The 17,813-nt window shown below is 44.3% G+C and overlaps 1 protein-coding gene across 2 annotated transcripts in view; it reads left to right on the top strand.

Moving 5' to 3' along the window:
* Window positions 1-1,339: 1,339 nt before the first annotated feature.
* The window catches only part of LGR4 (leucine rich repeat containing G protein-coupled receptor 4), a 73,262-nt gene continuing 56,788 nt past the window's right edge, over window positions 1,340-17,813 (top strand). Inside the window, exon 1 of one of the 2 annotated variants that reach the window (XM_051776640.1) lies at window positions 1,340-1,630. In XM_051776640.1, coding sequence (XP_051632600.1) covers window positions 1,446-1,630 — 185 coding nt within the window. In that variant the 5' untranslated portion in view covers window positions 1,340-1,445. The remainder of the gene's footprint in view (window positions 1,631-17,813) is intronic. The other variant, XM_051776631.1, reaches the window with a different exon arrangement.

Genomic DNA, 17,813 nt, shown 5'->3' with positions numbered 1-17,813 from the left:
AGAGCTCGTTATGGAGTCTGGACCAGAGGGAGCCAACAGTAGGAGGTCCCAACTGGCGTTACCCAAGTGCTGCTGTGATATCTCCAGTGAGATGTGGTGATTGTGTGGATCATGATGCACGGCTGAACGGGTGCCAGGCTTATTCCTGGCGGTGGCTGCTGGTTAGAAACATCCAAAAGAAATCATTAGGAAAAAAAGAAAAAACTTGGTTAAAGAGAAAAGCAGCACAAAGAGGGTGATGGAGGGCACTAATGACAAGGATGGATGGGTTTTCAGCTTTGTTTAGCACTCTTTTTAAGGCAGTAAGGAGAAGAGGACCCAGACTGGCATAGGTTTGGTTTCAACATACAGGTTCTGTAAAAGCCAGGTGCCACGGCGGTGTTTCGTGTGGGAAGCAAACAGTTCTTTAAAAGCAAACCAGCTTTGAGAAGAGCTCGGGCTGCTTCGGGAACAGGAGTGTGAAACGCTTTATGTCCCAGAGGCAGAAGCACGGCACGGCCCCCCGTCCTCGCTTCCAGGGCATGGATGTGCCATGCCAGCTGGGATCCTCTGGTACCGAACCCCCCATGGGGCTGCCTTTGTCTCCTCCCACTGCATGTCAGGGCTCGGTGCCGGTGCCTGCCGGCTGCTGGGGGATGCGGGGCCAGGAGCCCTCACGCTCCCGCCGCGGCAAAGCTAGAGCTGGAAATAGTGTCCTGTGATCCCAGGGCCCGGCGCTGCCCTCATTCACAGGCCCGCCCGGCCCCGCGGCTCCTGCGCTCATCCCGCCCCGTTCCCGCGGGACGAGGCCCGGGTGGTTCCCGGTGGTTCCCGGTGGTCCCGGCGGCGCCCGGGGAGCGGCCCCGGGGCGCGGGGGGCGGGGCTGTCCCGCCGCCAGCCCCGCCCACCGCGCCCATTGGCTAAGGTCGAGCTCTGCTTTGCATATTTCCCGCCCCGCCCCCGCTCCGCGCCAATGGGGGCGCGGGGGCGGGGCCTCATTAGCATGCGCACCCCTGCCCTGGGCGCGGAGCCGCCGCAGGACCGAGGTCCGGGAGGGGCGGGGGCGCCGAGCGCAGCCGGGGAGCCGCGGCCGCCGAAGGGCCGGGGACCGGCCCGGGACCGCCACGGCCACGGCCGCCCCCGAGCGCTGCCCGCGGGGCTGGGATGAGCGGCGGCGAGCGGCGCTGCGGGCTGTGCACGGGGCGGGCGGCGAAGGGCTGATTTCCCGCTGAGGCAGCCCTAGAGCCGCGCCGGACGGAGGCGCCTCTTTTCTTTTTTTTTTTTTTTTTTTCAGTCGTTGTTGGCTTTTTTATTTTTTTTTTTTTAATTTTTTTTTTTTATTTTTTTTTTTTTTGCGGCGGCCGGCGGGGCTCGGTGCGCGAAGGGCGGCGGCGGAGAGCGGCAGGCCGAGCCGAGCCGGGCCGGGCCGGGGCAGGCTGGGCGGCCGGCGGCCGGCGGGGCCGGCGATGCGGTGCCTCGCTCTGCTTGGCCTCGTCGCCTGGGGCCTGGGGAGCTGGGCCGGACCCAGCGGCGGAGCGTCCCCCCCTCCCTGCCCGGCCTCCTGCAGCTGCGACGGCGACCGCGGCGTGGACTGCTCCGGGCGGGGGCTGGCGGCCGTGCCCCCGGGACTCAGCGCCTTCACGCACGCCCTGTGAGTCGGGGCGGGGGCCGGGCGGGCAGGTACCCGCGGCGGGGAGGTACCTGCGGCGGGCACTGGGTGTCTGCGTGTCTGTGTCTGTGCGTGTGCGGTTCTTGTCGCTGCTGCGGGTCCAGCGCGGCCGCCTCTCCCGGCCCGGTGCGCGGCGGGGCCGCAGGGCCCGCACGCAGGGCCCGGCCCCGCTGGGGCAGGTGAGGGCGGCGGGGACACGGGCGGCTCCCCTGGGCCCCGGCGGGCGGACTGAGGCGGCCGAGCCCCCCCGAGAGACCGGTTTAAAAGGCCGGGAGGAAGCTGCCGTGGCAGCGAGAGGGGAGGTCCCGGGGGGTTCGCCGTCCTGAGCCGGGGGGGAGCTGCTGCCCGCACATGTGTGTGCGCAGCGTGAGGTCCTCGCCCCGAATCGCCTTTCTCCTCCTCGGTTTTCTCCAGGAACCAGTTGCCGGGCTAGACAGATTTCTCCCAAGGCATTTTCAGTCCGAAGCATGCACAAGTCTAGTTAAATAAGGTGCCTTCGCTTTTACGAAATCTCTCGCTGCGGTGAAGCACAGGGGGGGGACCTTGAAAAAAAGAACAGCCCAGCGTAAACAAGCGTCGAAGGTTTATCGAGTTTTGCTAGGAGGTGGAGAAAAATATAAACTCTTAGAACACTTTCTCCCATATTCTATGACAATATTGTAAAGCGGGCACAAACTGGTAGATCTTGTGTTGAGTTTTGGTAACTTTATTATTAAAATTTTAATTGAGGAATGAACACTCTGTTCTGTAGAGACATGACCGAGGAGGGATTTTCAGCTTTCAATATGGTAGCTTTGCTAATCCACAAACTTGTTAAGTTTCACAATAAAACCTGTCAGTCTTGCCCCACTTCTCAGCGCAGATTTCACAGGGTGGAGCGAGGTCTCGTATGGGCCAGTGGTCAAGTCTGGTATTACTAAAGCTTCGCTGCGTTTACAACATGTAACACAGCACACTACGGCAAATGATGGCGTGTGGTTTCACATCGGTACTGAACTGCTGTTTTGTCAGAATACGAGAGCGGTGTATGCTTTCGAAAATTGCACTTTTTTTTTTTTCTTTCTCTTTGTTTGCCTACACTTAATATGCAAAGGGAGTCTGATTCTTAGTTACTGGACGTTTTGTTTACTGAGGAGGTTTCCAATTTCTCCTACCTATTTAGATTGTTTCTTTCTTTTAATTGTTCAAGCTGGGTGGAGAAAGATTACTAGGCCTTTTCCCTGTGTAGCACTTGATGAATGGCAGAAGTTACAGGTCTCTGTTTTTACGTGTGCTTAAATATCTTATTCCCTTTTTTGTGCTCATATGGTGTTATTGGGACCTCACTTTGTGATTTTTTTTTTTTTTTCTGTCAGAAATTGTGGTTTGTGAGTGTTTTGGGGTAGGGAGTCAGGAGCTGCCATTGTGAAGCCTTGGACTTGCTGGGAGGTTGTCTTCTCTTTCCTCCGCAGATAAAACAGGGGAGTTACCCAAATTCATAAAGCGCTTGAAGCTTCTTTGGTAAAAGGTGCGTTTTAAGCGCCAGGTTTTATGGCTGCTGTGTTGTCTGGCTGTCTTGTGAAATGGGCCTGGTGCATTCCTGCGTGTCTGCAACATGGCATTCGTTGTCTAATGGGCACGAGTTGCCATAACCAACACCCATTAGAGATAAAGCTGCCAAAGGCTTTCAGTTTATAAGTTCCCCCTTACTGTGCAGGCAAATTTCCCAAAGCCAACGGTGAAAATGAGAGGAGACCTCCGTAGCTTCAGTGTGCTTCGGGATGAGGTTTTGTAGCTGTTGGGTTTATGTTCTTTGAAGAACTGGACAACCTTTGTAGCTAACTCATTCTGTGGCAGTGAAGGATACTCTTGATCCCCAGTTGTGTCTAGTTCCTGTTTCCTTATTGACAGAAGGAAAAAAATGGGTGACTTCTTGGCACTTCTAAGCTTGACTAGTCTCTCTTGTAGCAAGGCCATTAGAACTTTAGGATATGTAGAAGGCAGTTTTGGAGGCAATAAAAAACCCATTTCCAACCTGCTGGGATGTGGCAATGTATAGTTTTCCCAGAGATGCAGATTTGGTTTGTGTGGAGAAAAAAACACATGAAAATAAAATCACCCCCCCCAGCTGACGTGTTGGTGTCATGGCAAAGCGCCTTAGCTACATGAAGAAAGCTCTTCTATGCTCTCTGTCAGGCACCATAACGATGCCAGGAAATCCCCTTAGCATTGCTATGGGCCTTTTTTTTTGACTATAGCCATGGCAGGAGAGAGCCCCTAACGTGGAGATGGTTGCAAGAGTGTCACAAGTGATGTTCTGTGATGCTAAAGCAAAGCTGTGCCTGGATTATTGCCAGGAGAGAGCAACTGAAGAGAAGTTGCTCACAATTAAAGTTGGCAGTGAATGAGTTTCCGACCAGTTGAGAACCGTGGAAGGGGATTGGTATTTAATTTTTACTACTTCTGTTTTCCTGCTGTCTTAATTTCTTTGTATTAATTCTAGTAATTTAACCAAGCTTCAAGGTGCTGCCGTGAATGGTTGGGCAGGGGGTTTATGTAGAGTGTTAAAGGCATATCCTTTCAGGTTCCCCTTCACTTTCCTTATTTCTGTTTACTCAGCTTGCTTTGGTTCCCTTGCTGATTCCTTGCTTACTGTGGTGGTTGGAAAGCAGGGAGAGAGGGGCTGGGGTGATAGCAGGGGGTTATGTGGTTACCAAAGTACTGGGAGGTCACGTGAGGGTAGTTGCATCAGACCCAGCAGCTTGGAAAGATGGAGTATCTGCTCATTACTTTTGAGTCACCGGGGCGCTTCAAGAGGTGGAATTTGAATAAAGAAAGGTGAGTATGTCGTCTCAACCACAGTTACCTGGGTAAAGAGATTTTTGGGACACGTACAAGTGCTCAGAAAGGAGAGGTGACAGCACTAGAGCCAAACTCTCTTAGGGGGCTGGCTGGGATGGGATGAGATGGATGGAGAGGGAGTCAAGGGGACATAACCAGAGATAATTGCTTGATACTTTTACCAGAGGCAACCATTTGTTCTGTATAATTTAGATAGATGTTTATGTAACTCTTAATTACCATCCACCTATTTTTCTGTTTATGAAGGTAGATTTTGCTTTGCTGCAAAATAAATGTTGTCTGTGCAAGTGATGCCTGTGCTAGAGTGTGAAAACGTTGTTTGTTTGGGTTTTTTCAGTGCATTGTGCTCCTGATCTTTGCTATGATGTTTCACATGCCGTATTCTAGAAAACATTCATGCAAGTGAAAGAAAGTTATGGCAGGGCATATGTATGCTGGTATTTCTCATGATGTCAGTTTGAGAACTCGAATTCCAGTTTGGGATGTTTAATGCATGTGTGAGCCTTATTTAGGAGACAAAAAGCAGATAATTCTGCATAGTGACTTCGGAGACATCTTCCATGGGCCTGGCTGCTTTAGGGTCTTGCCTGACAACCATGAGGAATGTAGCCCTGTCTCAGTGCACTTGAAATAAGAAAACAGTACAGATCATTTTCATTCCAGCGCTTCTTGCTTGTATTTTCAGGGAATGGCAGGGTCCCTTGCCTTAATTTTAGTTTCTTTGAGTTCGGAAAGGCAGGCTTGGGAGCTCTGGCTGCCCTAGACTAGAGGACAGACCCTCAGTCATCTTGGCCTTTTGGATTTTATTACTCATTTAACCCAATAGTGCTGTCTTTCTGTGTGCTGTGTTATGTACTGGCTTTATAAGATCAAGATATGGCAGTTGAGAAGATCCTTTTTTCACTTATTTCACACTGCGGGTTGTTTCAGCAGTCACAGGGTGTTTTGGTATGAATGCTATCTGGAAGTGCCTACTTCTCAAGTTTGAATGAGATACCCTGCTTCATCTATATATAAATGGCAAAATGATATGGTTCTGTGTGGATTGAGCAGAGCTTGCCCTTTTTTTGTTTTTTGGTCTTTTCGTCTGTCACTGTTATTTTTTGTAGCGTGGTGATAAAATGCAGTAGGGAGATGTGAGATGTCTTCTAGTACATGTGGTACAAAGTCACAGATATTTAGCATCCTGCTATGGTCAGATAAGCACAGTAGGGACTTGGTTGAGTTCTGTGAGTGCTGTCTAACAGCGTTGTTATGGTGAAAAAAGAAGATGTCCAGACGTGACCTTGATTCTGGAAAATGTGGCATAATTGCAGTCCTCCTGAGATAGGACTTATCTAATTAGAGGTTTGAAGGTTTTACAGTTAAACCATTTAGTTTTTCACCTGCCTGTGCCACATACTGATGGGATCACAAGTAATAATTCCATGCTTCTTTTGGAAAGACACAATAACTTCAAAATGAATATTCCCATGAGTCAGCAAATGTTGTTACATTTGTACAGGCCCCTGAAATCCCATGGATGAGAGAAGGACTTGAGTTTGGGGCAGCATCCAGTGGCTCCAGCAGCAGTGTCTCCAGCTGATATCACACAGGGACTGGAGTCTTTATGATTCATTTTAAACTGGCTATTCAACTGTCAGTCTTGCAAAAAAGTAGATGCTCTTAGGTAGTACATACAAAAGTGAAGCTGTTGATTCAAAGTTTATTAAATATTTTTACCTTTTTTATGTTCCTGTTGGTAGCAAATTTGGTGTTTTCCTCTTTTCCTTTTATCCCTCCCCTCAAAAACCCCAATGCTCTGCCATAGCATGTAATTTCTCAGGTATTTGGCATTTATTTTGTACGTTGAGCTCATTTGTATCAGCAATGTATAATTTCTTGTTTGATGCTTACTGCCAGAGGCTTGTAAGTATGACTTTGGAGAGTAAATACTAAGATAAGTCAGCAGCGTGGAAGAAAGTTGGACTTTAGTGTAAGCAAGTTTATGCTAGTAAATAATTACCTTTTCAGTTCTTGAGAGGAATTTACTAGTAACTATCTGCTCGGGAGGGGAAAATATGGAAGCTGTAATATAAGGACTGAAAAACAAAACAAAACCCAAAGAAACCTCCTCTGCAGGGATCTATCTTTGTTTTGTATTCTACATCTAAGCCAGCAATTTTTGTAGAACACAAGCTCTTATTTACCCAGAGAAAATTACTGGCCTAGATTTTAGGAGGGCTGAGCACCCATATCACATTTTAGGGAGCATGGGAGCTGCGGTGCTCCGGGAGTGTCTCCGAATGTCAGAGGTCCTCTGGCCACCCTTGTGCTTCTAAAAGCTTGTTCCTAAAGATGAGCCTCTTACTGGGAATGGGCAGGAGCTGATGCTGTGTTTATGTTCTGGAGGATTTGCCAACCCCCCGGGTTTGCCTGCTCCTTTTTCTGCAAACAAGCAAGGGATTGAAATGGATGGGGCTCTTTAGCTTCAGCATGGCTACATGAACTTCATGGCCAGCAGTTGTTCTGTTGAGAGATGAATGTGTTTCAGGCAGCAGCCCTGTGCTGCCAAATTGTGGGTTTGGGGCTCTTTACAGAAGAGCAGAAAGTCAAAAATCTCTTGAGGAAGAATTAGAGAGCTCTGTACGATCCTAGAAATAGGAGACAAAGGTGGGAGAGGGCACATAAGAGATGAGGAGAAGCAGCCATTTGAAGAAACCTGTAAATTGAAGCAACAGAGATTTAAATGTTACAAGACCTTTGCTAACAGAGGTATCAACAGCATTTTGTGGGTTAGAGGTCCTGGCCATCCTCCCCAGATGTAGGACTCACCATCTGCTTCAGCAGTGACCTGGGATTTTGCTACAGAGAAGTGCTCTTCTGTAGTCTTTCATACCTGCTGCGGTTTTCTGATAAGATGTTCTCAAACTTTGGTCTGAAAAGAGATTTCTGGTCACGTGATATTGGTTCTTAGTGCTCTCCCACCACTAGCTTGCCCTGCTCAACCCTTTTGGGAAAACAGAGGTAGCTTTGCTGATAGATGGGCAGCCAGTCTGGTGATGCAAAATTGCAGCAATGGATGTCACAGGAGCTCACACAGGGGAGAGGAAGATCTTGGTGTTACCATATAAATACTGTCCTCACTATAAATATGTGTGAAAGTTTTTGTTTCAGAATCAGGTCCAGATTTATTAGGTTTTTTTGTTCCAAATAAGGCTGGTATGTCCAAACTGGAAACATGTAGCAGTAGATATAGAAGGTACCTGGAAAGTGTAATTAAATAATGAAAAAATGCCCTGTGATCTACCTGGCAAAACAATCGACCTTTTTACTTTTTTTTTTGTTTAAGTGCTGAGTTATTGTACCTGTCAGTGAGTTTCACGGAAGTTGAAATTTCCCAATATTTTCAAATCGTGTGTCATTTGTTTTAAAATACATAGTTGAAATAGCAGAATCCATTTTATTTCACTGTTGAGTGATTTAACTGTTACAGGATCGTGACAAGGTCAGAACTTTCCACTTCCCAGAAACATATTACTGTTGCTGAAAGATTAGGGCTTCGCCATGAATTTGAATGATATTATACACCTCTTACAAAACAACAGAGGGGACTGTAGTGATCTCAAAAATAACAGCTTAAAGTTGGTGTCTGAAAACTGCTGTTGAATTTGAACGTGTAATAGCCAGCTGATGGCATCACACATAATGTCAGCCAATGTGATAACGTGATTTAAAAAATCCAGATAGCTATTTTTGAACAGGTGGTATTGATATATATTCCCTGGTGGACTGTGAGGGATGTTTGTTTTTAGGAAATAAGAATATCCCTTCATGAATTGTTATCAGCCTCTTTTTCCCCCATGTGTCTTTCATATCTGCCATTTATACTTACTGAGTCAGAGGAAAGTCATACATTTGTTTGGTGGCCTGTTTTGAAGTTAGTAGAACTTTGGTGAACCTTTGGACATTAATTTTTTAAAACCTATTAAAAAGTATATTATTAAATATATCTTGTTTAATTCGATGTCTTCGCAAAGGAAGAATGGTCTCCATAGCATGGCAAAAATAAAAAAGTTAATTCCTTAGGTTTCCCTTGTTTTTTTGCATTTCTGTCTGATGAGTACAATTCAGTAAGGACACCTGTGAAGTAACGAGTGTGTGGAAGATAAGAATGATATATTTTTTACAATTGAAAAAGGTTTCTTGTGTTTCTCAAGTCATAGCAGTTTTAAATGTATTCAGAGGTTTGCTGGTATAATGTGAGATAAATATAAAACATCTAAGGTCTGTTGCTGAAATTTGGTTTTTTTGTTGATGTTCAAATCTAATATTGATAAATACACATGTAATTAAAAATCTTGCTTTATAACTTGGTTACCTATTGGTAATTCAAACAATGGCTGGTGAGTTTTGACAACTCAACCTCAAGATTTTGGCACAGTAAAGGTATAATTAAAGTAATTTCTGGGTCTGAATTTTTTTTGTTTTGTTTTTGATCTGAAAATCAAAATTAAAAATTATGAAAAAAAATTATTTTTTTTTAATTAGGGGTAGGGAAACTATTACAAAACCCAAAAGTACTATCACTTTTTTTTTTTTTCTAAATGTAGTAATTAATTCCTGTAAACTTTGCACTAAAGATGAAGGAGGAGCCTCTAATCATTATGGTCTGGCAGATGGGACTGAAGTTGCACAGGAGGTGCTGTCTTTGGGGCAGAAAAAGAGATCTTCTTTCCAAGAGAGCACGTGCTAATTATTTACCTTGAAGAAAAGGCGAAGCAGAATCCAAAGTCAGGTGAAGTTGTTGAGAGGCCTCTGGAGAGCACCCTCAGAAGTCAGGCCCTCAGAAAGTAAATAGCTCTCAGTTGGGCATTTTCTTCCTAAAATATAAAGACTTTTTTTTTTTTTTCTTTTAAAGTGGTGTACCTCCTCCTCCTCCTTTCTTCCCTCTCTCCAACCAATCGTGGTGGAATGCTAGGTCTTGCAAGGACATTTTTTTTCACCCTAAAACTTTTTAAGCAAATGCGTCTGGACTTTCAAATGGTGCACGATTAGCAGTGAATCATAAATGAATGTGCAATTTCACAGGTATGCAGGGGAGGCCCAAACCTGTTTAATTTGGCTTAATAATGCAACTGCAGATGCAGTTGCGTGTTTTATAAGGTTGCTCTGCGGAGATGTTGTTATTTGGGAGTTTTCCCGTCACCTCCCTGCCATCTGCACGGTCGCAGATGAATGGCCTGACCCAGCGCCCCGGCGCGGCCGCGCTTTCAGCCGGCGTGTCGCTGACAAAGGCAGCAGATGGAACATCTCATTCCCATCTTTGCCAGCGATGGATGGGGCTGGAAGGGCAGGGGGGGCGGGGGGACTTCCCAACTTCATGGTGGGGTGGCCGTAAGGTTTGGCCACGAGCCGTCCAAACGCTCTGGCCGAAGGCGCCGTGCTGTGCCTGGTGCTGTGCGTCGCGGCGGCACCAGAGCCCCGGCTGTCAAACAGCACTGCTGTGGCATTGCAGTAGCACTGAGGCAGCACAGCTCACCCTGGTTGTGTTTCGTTACTCCCTGGGGGTGATACCAAGCAGTGGTTTTTCTCAGCCTTTTGGGCGCGGTGGTGGTTGGTGTTTGGTGTTCAGGAGATGGGAAAGATGTGAGTGCAGATGTGGGACGTACCTGGGGATCAGTCTCCTCCTGTGCCCGTTGCTTCCCCTTTCAGAGCACAAAGTGAGGCCTGCTGTTCCCTGCCATCCAAACAGGACAAGGCAGCGTGTTAGCTTGTAAAGTGAGAGTTTGTTTCTCCTGCACTCAGGACTTTGGGGTTCTGGCAGGAAAGTAGGACAGTTTGCTCCTATTGCAGGAGGAGAACCCGGTTGCAAGTCAGGAAAGGACACTTGGGGAAGTTTGTTGCTCCATGTCAGAAGGACTTGGTGGTGTCTAACTTCAGTCCTTCCTTTGTTACTAGAATTTGGTGAAAGGGATGTCCTGACTGTCCTTTTTAAAACTTTGTCTTGTGTTACTTTAAAAATAACTACTACTTCAGAAGTTTCCTTGCTGTTTTTCTAAATGCTGATCCAGAATAGTAGCTGATGTAGTTGGTTCATCTGGAACAGTGAAGAGACTGTGAAACCTGTGACTTCGGAGTGCAGGCCTCTCTCTCTGGGGCAGAGGGTCTTTCTGTGTGGAAATGTGTCTGGTGTTCTTCACTTGGAGGAACTGGTGGATCTGCTCTTCACTCTTGCACATAAAAGCTGTAAAGAGGCTGTCATCTTTTTCAGGTGCTCTGGTTGGAAGCTCTAGAAACGTGCTGGGGTTTTTTAACTTGGGGAAACCTTTCCCACACTGGGGCACAGGCTTGTAGTGCTCTCAGCAGTTCTCTGAGCTGCTCCTGCAAATTAGGAGCCCTTGAACCTACTGAAGGGAGCCCTGCACTATTTGAAAGTTTGGTGCCAGGCTTACGTGTTCTTAAAGGGAATTTTGCAAAGCCACTGCCAGCAGCAGTATGTTCATCTCTCTCTAATTGCAGTTTCATTCAGAGCAGCTGCTCTCTTGAGGCATTAAATGCTCACTGTGCTGGGTGGCCCTTTGGGGTCTTGGTGGCCTTCATGGAACTAGATAGGGAAAGCTGAGCTGGGGAGAGTATAGTCCTGTGTAAGGAGTCCTACTCTGAGAATGCAGTTACTGATGGTTTGGGCCTACACAGGCTTTTGGTAATTTTTTAATGCTGTTGGTTTTAACACTTGGGTTAAAAAAAAAAGAAAGAAAAAAGAAAAAAAAAAAAAGAAAAAAGTGGATGTGCTAATGTTGACCAAACTGTTAATATTTTACAGAAGTAGTGTGAGTCTTGCTAGGTGTAGAAAATCCATGTCTTTTCCAAGGGCAAATCTCTGGCTCTGTGCTAAGTGTTTACTAGAGGCATTATATCTCTTCAATATCCAGGTCAATCATTTATGTAGAATTGACTTGCTCTTGCTTGACATTTTAAACAAAATTTCAACTAGTTTGTTTACATGTTGGGTTTTTTTGACCTGCTTACTGCAAAGACAGGTCTCTAGTTTCCAGACTAAAAACGTACAATATCTTGATGTTTAGGAGCCTTAAGCAGGAATTTAATTTGTTTTCAGGATAATAAATGGCAGTTGTTTATTTCTTCAGCAGAATCCTTTGCAACTGTGCAACAAGACCAGTTTTTCCTCCTTAAAGTTCTTCAGCTCTCCTAAGTAACTGTGCCAGTAAAATAAATGTACACATTCAAAAAAGGCTATTGTTAAAACGATAATATATAAGAAATCCCGCTTAAGAGTAGGACTGCTTGCACTGTCACTTTATCTTCACTTACATAAGATAATTTTTTTTCCCCTAGTAACTTGCTGCATCAATGGGAGAAATTCTGTAACATGCATCAGATAAATATCCAAATGCCCTGGATATTTTTCTTTCCAAATATATTCCCTATGTCCTTCGGGCAAAGTCCATCACCTGGTCTCGGTTGATTCAGTGCCATCACAAATAGAGAACAGTGGAATGATGATGTAAACATTAAAAAATATTCCTCCTTCATGCCATTTTTCAGCGAATTTGCCCCAGTGAATTTGGTGTCCTCTCTGATTTATTTACTATAAAAGGGCTACTGAAGGTTTTCTCTGCTGTGGGGGAGCGTGTGTGTGTGTAGGGGAAACGTGAACGTTTATGCAGAGAATGTGAATGGAGTCTGGGGAGACTGCCTTCGTGTTGCCTAAACAATCCCACTTCAGATTGCCCCTACCTTAATTTCCTTCCAAGAAGATTGTAGGTAGGTCTTGCTAACACACTCGAATATTTCAGTGTTCACTTCCCCTATGTGATTTAACACGCACAAGCTTAATTATTCTTTTCTGGCCTAGGGAGAGATTTCCTTCCAATAATTACCTTCACTGCCCTTTACCCTTCTGCACATTAGTTTGTTTGGAGAAACATAGTTGCTCGGTAAGCAATTCCAAACAAGGCAGTGCCTGGAGCTGTCTTGGAAACGTAAATTATACCTTTTAAATAGCATGTTAAGCTTCAGTTTGCAGAAACTCGACTATTAGATGTACTGAATTAGCAAGCCCTAAACATTTCTTCCTTAACTAAAGGCCCTGTGAGTTCAGCAGGAAAGCACCAGTTTACATTGCACTTCAATACTGTAGTGGGGCAATACAGGTACAAAGGAAAAGACATTCAGGTTAGCAAACAACATCCATTAATTCAACCATTTCTTTCTACCAGCAGCTGTTTAGTCATACAGTATTTAAATGTCAAAAGAAAATGACTCCTTATGAGATGAATGTGATGCAATGCTGCCAGACTGATTGCTCCTGTGATAGCAAAGAAATTTAATTTTAATCTTTTTAATCTTAATTTAATCTTGTGGAAATTTCTCGGGATCATATCCTTCTGTTTGCCTCCCATGCTGTCCTTCCTAATACATAGTATGGGTGAAAGAAAAGAAAATACGAATAATAAAGACCAACGAGAATAAAGTGTATACATTCTTTGTTAAAACCTTTTTCATTTGAAGTCAGTGGTAGTTAGAAGAGATGTGACTGATCACCTCTTGGTACAGAATTATTTCTAAAAGCTTTTTCTTTTGAAACTTTTATTAATCTATAAGATTTACAAAATACAATCTGATGTGTCAAAGGGATGGGATGCTTCCCTTTCTATCATATGTACCATAAACAGTACTTACATCATTTTAGCTATTTTGTGGTAAATATAAAGAAAAGTAGCAAAAGGTTTCATTGGTCTTGGACCTTTGAATATTTTGTGCTCTTATTAAGATGGACTAATTATATAACTCTAGTTTAATGACACAGTAAGTATTTGTAAAATTTACTGTCTCTGTGTATATGGAAAAAATAAACTGTTTTGAACTTGAGAAAGCTATCTGTATTTTTAAATTACGCTGCCTTCTTCATTGTATCCTGGTGCTTGTTCAAAAACAGCCAAAAAGTGATCATGTTTTACATGTTTTCTCACCTTTTTCTTTAAGGTAGTCTCTTAAAGCTCTAATCTGATCAGGTGGGGGAATACCTGTCCCTCAGCTAAAGGTTAAAATAAACCACTGCATCTGGTTTATACCTTTCAGGTTTGGTAGCCAATATAAGATGTGTTGTTATTTATTGTGGAATCTGACATCATAAATGCAGAGCACTACTTAATTTCTGGTAGCTTAAATATTGACTTTAGTAGGTGTGTTGTGTTAAAAACGAGAAGAGGTTACGGTTTGCCAGTTTCAATAAAAACCTTTTCACCCTCTCAACTTTCAGGGCATTAATTTTTTTTATTTTTTTTTAATATTATCATCATAATTTTGCTGGTGATAAATTGGAAAAATCGGTGTGTTAATGGCAGTAAAGGATTAAATTGGTGATGAGGAAGCAGGGTGTCGATAGCACTAAGGTGGCTGTACGAGGAGCAGGTTTCAAGCTGCATGGCAAGTTTTACTGGCCCCGGTTTACTGATTCAGTAAAACTCATAGTCTTTCAAGGCAGAAGAAACCAGACTTCTTTGAAACAAGCAAGAACAAGACAAACCAGATCTCTTTATTAATGGAGCCTGGGAAGGATATGTTTTGTCCACCTTGCATCCATTATAGTTGTCTTAATGTCAATTTACATTGATCAGTGGCCTTTAGGTAAGACCTACAGTGTATTTCCTTCCCTGTAGGATAGCTATGATGAAGTAAAAATATGCCCATTTTTGTCATGTGGAGGCAGCCAAGGAGATAAGGGTTCACAGGGCAATTTTTTTTCTTGGATTTCATGTGTAAAATGCATATTTCTGGAAAGATGCATGTGCTATTTCTGTCTGTGAGCGGGCTAGAAATTCAGGCAGGTTACTTGATTGCCTTTTGTGGGTCGCTTGCTTTTCCCTCACACACGAATTAGATGTGTTTATATAAAAATTGATCCTGTGTACATGATTAAACTTGACAAGCCTTAATCTCTGTTGCAAAGAGTGTGGACTGGATAGTTAACGTGGTAGGTCTTTGTTTTTCATGTAAATACTTGTAATGTTCTGCTTGCATTAAGTATGCTGATTTTTTTTCTTGACAATTTAGTGATTAAAATCTGCTCAGTTTTAAATAGGTGTAGTCATTTAAGTACTGAGAACAAAGTTAAGCTGAAGGGAGAACTTAACTTTTTCAAGGAAATTACTAGTAATAAGTGCTTCTTTGACCTCTTACTTATAATTGCAAGTGATGGCTAGTGGTTCTTTTTGGCAGAGGGTTACTGGAAAGATTTCATATGCTTGTATACATTTTCCTTAAAAATTAGAAAATATGCTAATTTTTAATTGGTTTATATTCTTGGGTCAGCAATGGTAAGTATTATTATTTTTATTTATGTTAGGATGGAATCCTGAAGTCCAGAGCTGTCCTACTAAATTTGGTTATCACAACTATCCAGTTTGAGGTGCAATTCCTGACTAACAAAGTCATTCTAGTGAGTGCCTCCAATGTCTGGATAGTTTTTGGAGGATTGTCTGGTTTCATGTTTTTTCACAGAATCATATCATTGTTAGAATTGGAAGGCACCTCTGGAGATCATCCAGTCCAAACCCCCCTTCCAAGACAGGGTCACCTAGGGCTGGTGACACAGGAACACATCCAGGTGGATTTGGAATGTCTCCAGAGGGGGAGAGTCCATGCCCTCCCTGGGCAGCCTGTTCCAGTGCTCTGCCACTCTTAATGGAAAGAAGTTCTTCCTCATGTCGAGGTAGAACATCTCGTGTTTTAGTTTATGGCCATATTTTCTTGTTTGCTTTGGTTTAGTTTGTTTGGTTTTTTTCCCCCTAGACCACTGCAGTTTAGGCACTGAGCCATGCAAGCAGCGAGAGGCAAAGCCTTACCCTTGTGTGGGCTTTAGGGTGCATGGACACGCTGGGTCTTGCTTTGCTTTTTTACATTATATTGCAGTGGCATATTTTCACATTATATCGCAGTTTTATCAGATATTCTTGCAACATTTATATCAGCTTGATATGAATTTGGATTGTAGTTTATGCATCGGGTGCACTTAGGATGACATTTCATGCTTGTTCATTTAGAATGTGAATTACTTTTCTTGCCCTTTGCTTCTAGAGAGGAGTCCCTCTTGAACTGCTGTGGTAAATAATCACAGAAATTGTCAATAATGTAACAGAACGTGAGTGGAAACTCCTCCTTGATCAACGTTGAACTTTGTCAAGGTCAATGATGCAAGATGTTCTGATAAAGGCTTGTGAACAGGCTTTCCAAAAATGTGTGCTTGGAGTTAGGCCTTCAAACCAAGTCATGCAGACATTGCTGTGTTTTTTTTCCCTCCTTATATTTTAGTATAGTTACATCATATTTTCTTGTAGGAGGAAACAGAAAAACACCATGTAAGACAAGTGATAGTCATGTAGTGTTTGTTGGGGCCTTAATTCAGTGGTCTAAGGTAAGACTAGAAAGAGATTTTGATGTATAATACGTAAGTAGGCAGTCTGATCTTTGAAAAGCAAAATCACTGAGTACCATTGGATTACCATTCCTGAAAGGCAAGTTACTCCTTGATTATGTGAAACAGAATTACAAGAAGTTGACTCTTTGGTGTATTGTTTAAAAAATAAGTCAATGAAGGTCTTAGCTGATTTGTACTCAGTTGCGTTTTCATAAAATCCTAGAATGGTTTAGGTTGGAAGCGACCTTGAAGACCATCTTGTTCCAAACCCCCTGCCATGGGCAGGGACACCTTCCACTAGACCAGGTTGCTCAGACCCCCATCCAACCTGACCTTGAACACTTCCAGGGATGAGGCATCCACAGCTCCTCTGGGCTGTGTGCCTGTCCCAGTGCCTCACCACCCTCACAGTAAAGAATATCTTCCTCGTATCTAATCTTAAACCTACTGGCTTTTGGTTTGAAGCCATCCCCCCTTGCCCTGTCACTACAGGCTCTTTTAAATAGTCTTTTTCCATTTCTTTTGTAGGCTCAGTTCAGGTGCCGGAAGGCCGCAATTTGGTCACCCCAAAGCCTTCTCTTTCCCAGTTTTTGCCCAGATGCATTCAGTTCTCTTTATAGCATGTGGTGCTTGTTGAAGAGTGCCTGCCAGATACACAGGTAGTGTAGAGAGGAGGAGTTTAAACCATTGCTTTTTGTACTCATTCAGATTGGTGCTTGTAATAAAAATGTCTTTGTTCTGTTCTCTCCTTGTGTTTTGTGGGGTTTCCGTCAATCATAAAAAGGCTGTTCCGGTTTTCTTGCAGGGGAGAATTCCCAAAGCTTCAGCCTGTGGTTCTTTGACGTGAAAAATACCCTCTGCTAATGATTTTGGTAGTTTTTGGCTGGACTGGCAGGGCCGGTCCCGTGAGGAAGCTGCCTGTGTGCCGCCTTTCACAGGACGAGGGCATTTACAACATAATGGACTGAGGCTGCAGCGCACTGAGGGGCTTGGCCCGAGGTTGGCCGGGTGATGGCTTTGTTAGGTGGGGCTTGTACCTGGTGCTCCCCACCCACCCCTGTGCCCTTCACCGCATGCGCTGGATGCCCCGCAAAAGCCAGCAGCCACGTTATCCTGCTGTTGGGAATGGTTTGGAGTGGGAAAGGATCAGATGACTGGGTTTCCGCCAACCACAGCCTGCATCTGGGAGGATGATATTTCAATAGCATTTTCTTAAAACCGCTTTGTTTCCTATTTGTGGCTCAAACACTGCAAGTCTCTGTAGCATTTCTGTTAAGCAGCGTCCACCTGCGCTGCTGAAAAGCAGAGGTAGTCCTCAAATGTCCTTTTTGATACACAAACATCGTTTCGGTCCTAAGCAGTGGAGTACAGGTTACCTTCATGCATATTAAACGCGAGCAGATATTTAGTTGTACACGAGGCCACTTACCCATCAGGGTTTAATTCCTTAGCCTTCACCAGCCCTATTTCCAACCAACGACAGCGTGTCATGTGCAGCCTCGGCACTACCCGGTCCTTTCTCAGCTGTCTGCTTCAGGATGCCCAGGGATGTTTCATCAACGTGCTTTGTTCCACTTGCCTTCGTTTTGGAAGCTGCTGTCTTGTGATGGATTTGAGCGAGCTGTTGCAGTTGGACCAGTTTTCTGCCTTTTATTTTCTTGACGTAGCAAGGGAGGTACAGCAGAGAGTGGGAACAGTAAGCTTGAACTTCTTGTTATTGACGATAATATTTAAAAGCGAAAATGTAACAGTATTTCAGTTGTGAATACATGGAAATTGTGTGTACTGCTTAATGTGTTTCAGAAATCCCTGTTACTTTTCTTCCTTAAATACAAGAAAACAGGCGTGTAATGCCTCATTGAAAGAAACCTGTAGGGGTGCTTTGTGAGGGTCTTAATTAAG

This window comes from Manacus candei, unplaced genomic scaffold (assembly GCF_025592945.1).
Source record: "Manacus candei isolate 608988 ecotype Guabito, Panama unplaced genomic scaffold, ASM2559294v1 h1tg000009l, whole genome shotgun sequence".
Lineage (NCBI taxonomy): Eukaryota > Metazoa > Chordata > Aves > Passeriformes > Pipridae > Manacus > Manacus candei.
The sequence above is the reverse complement of the archived record's forward strand: the minus strand, read 5'-3'. Positions and strand labels throughout refer to the sequence as shown.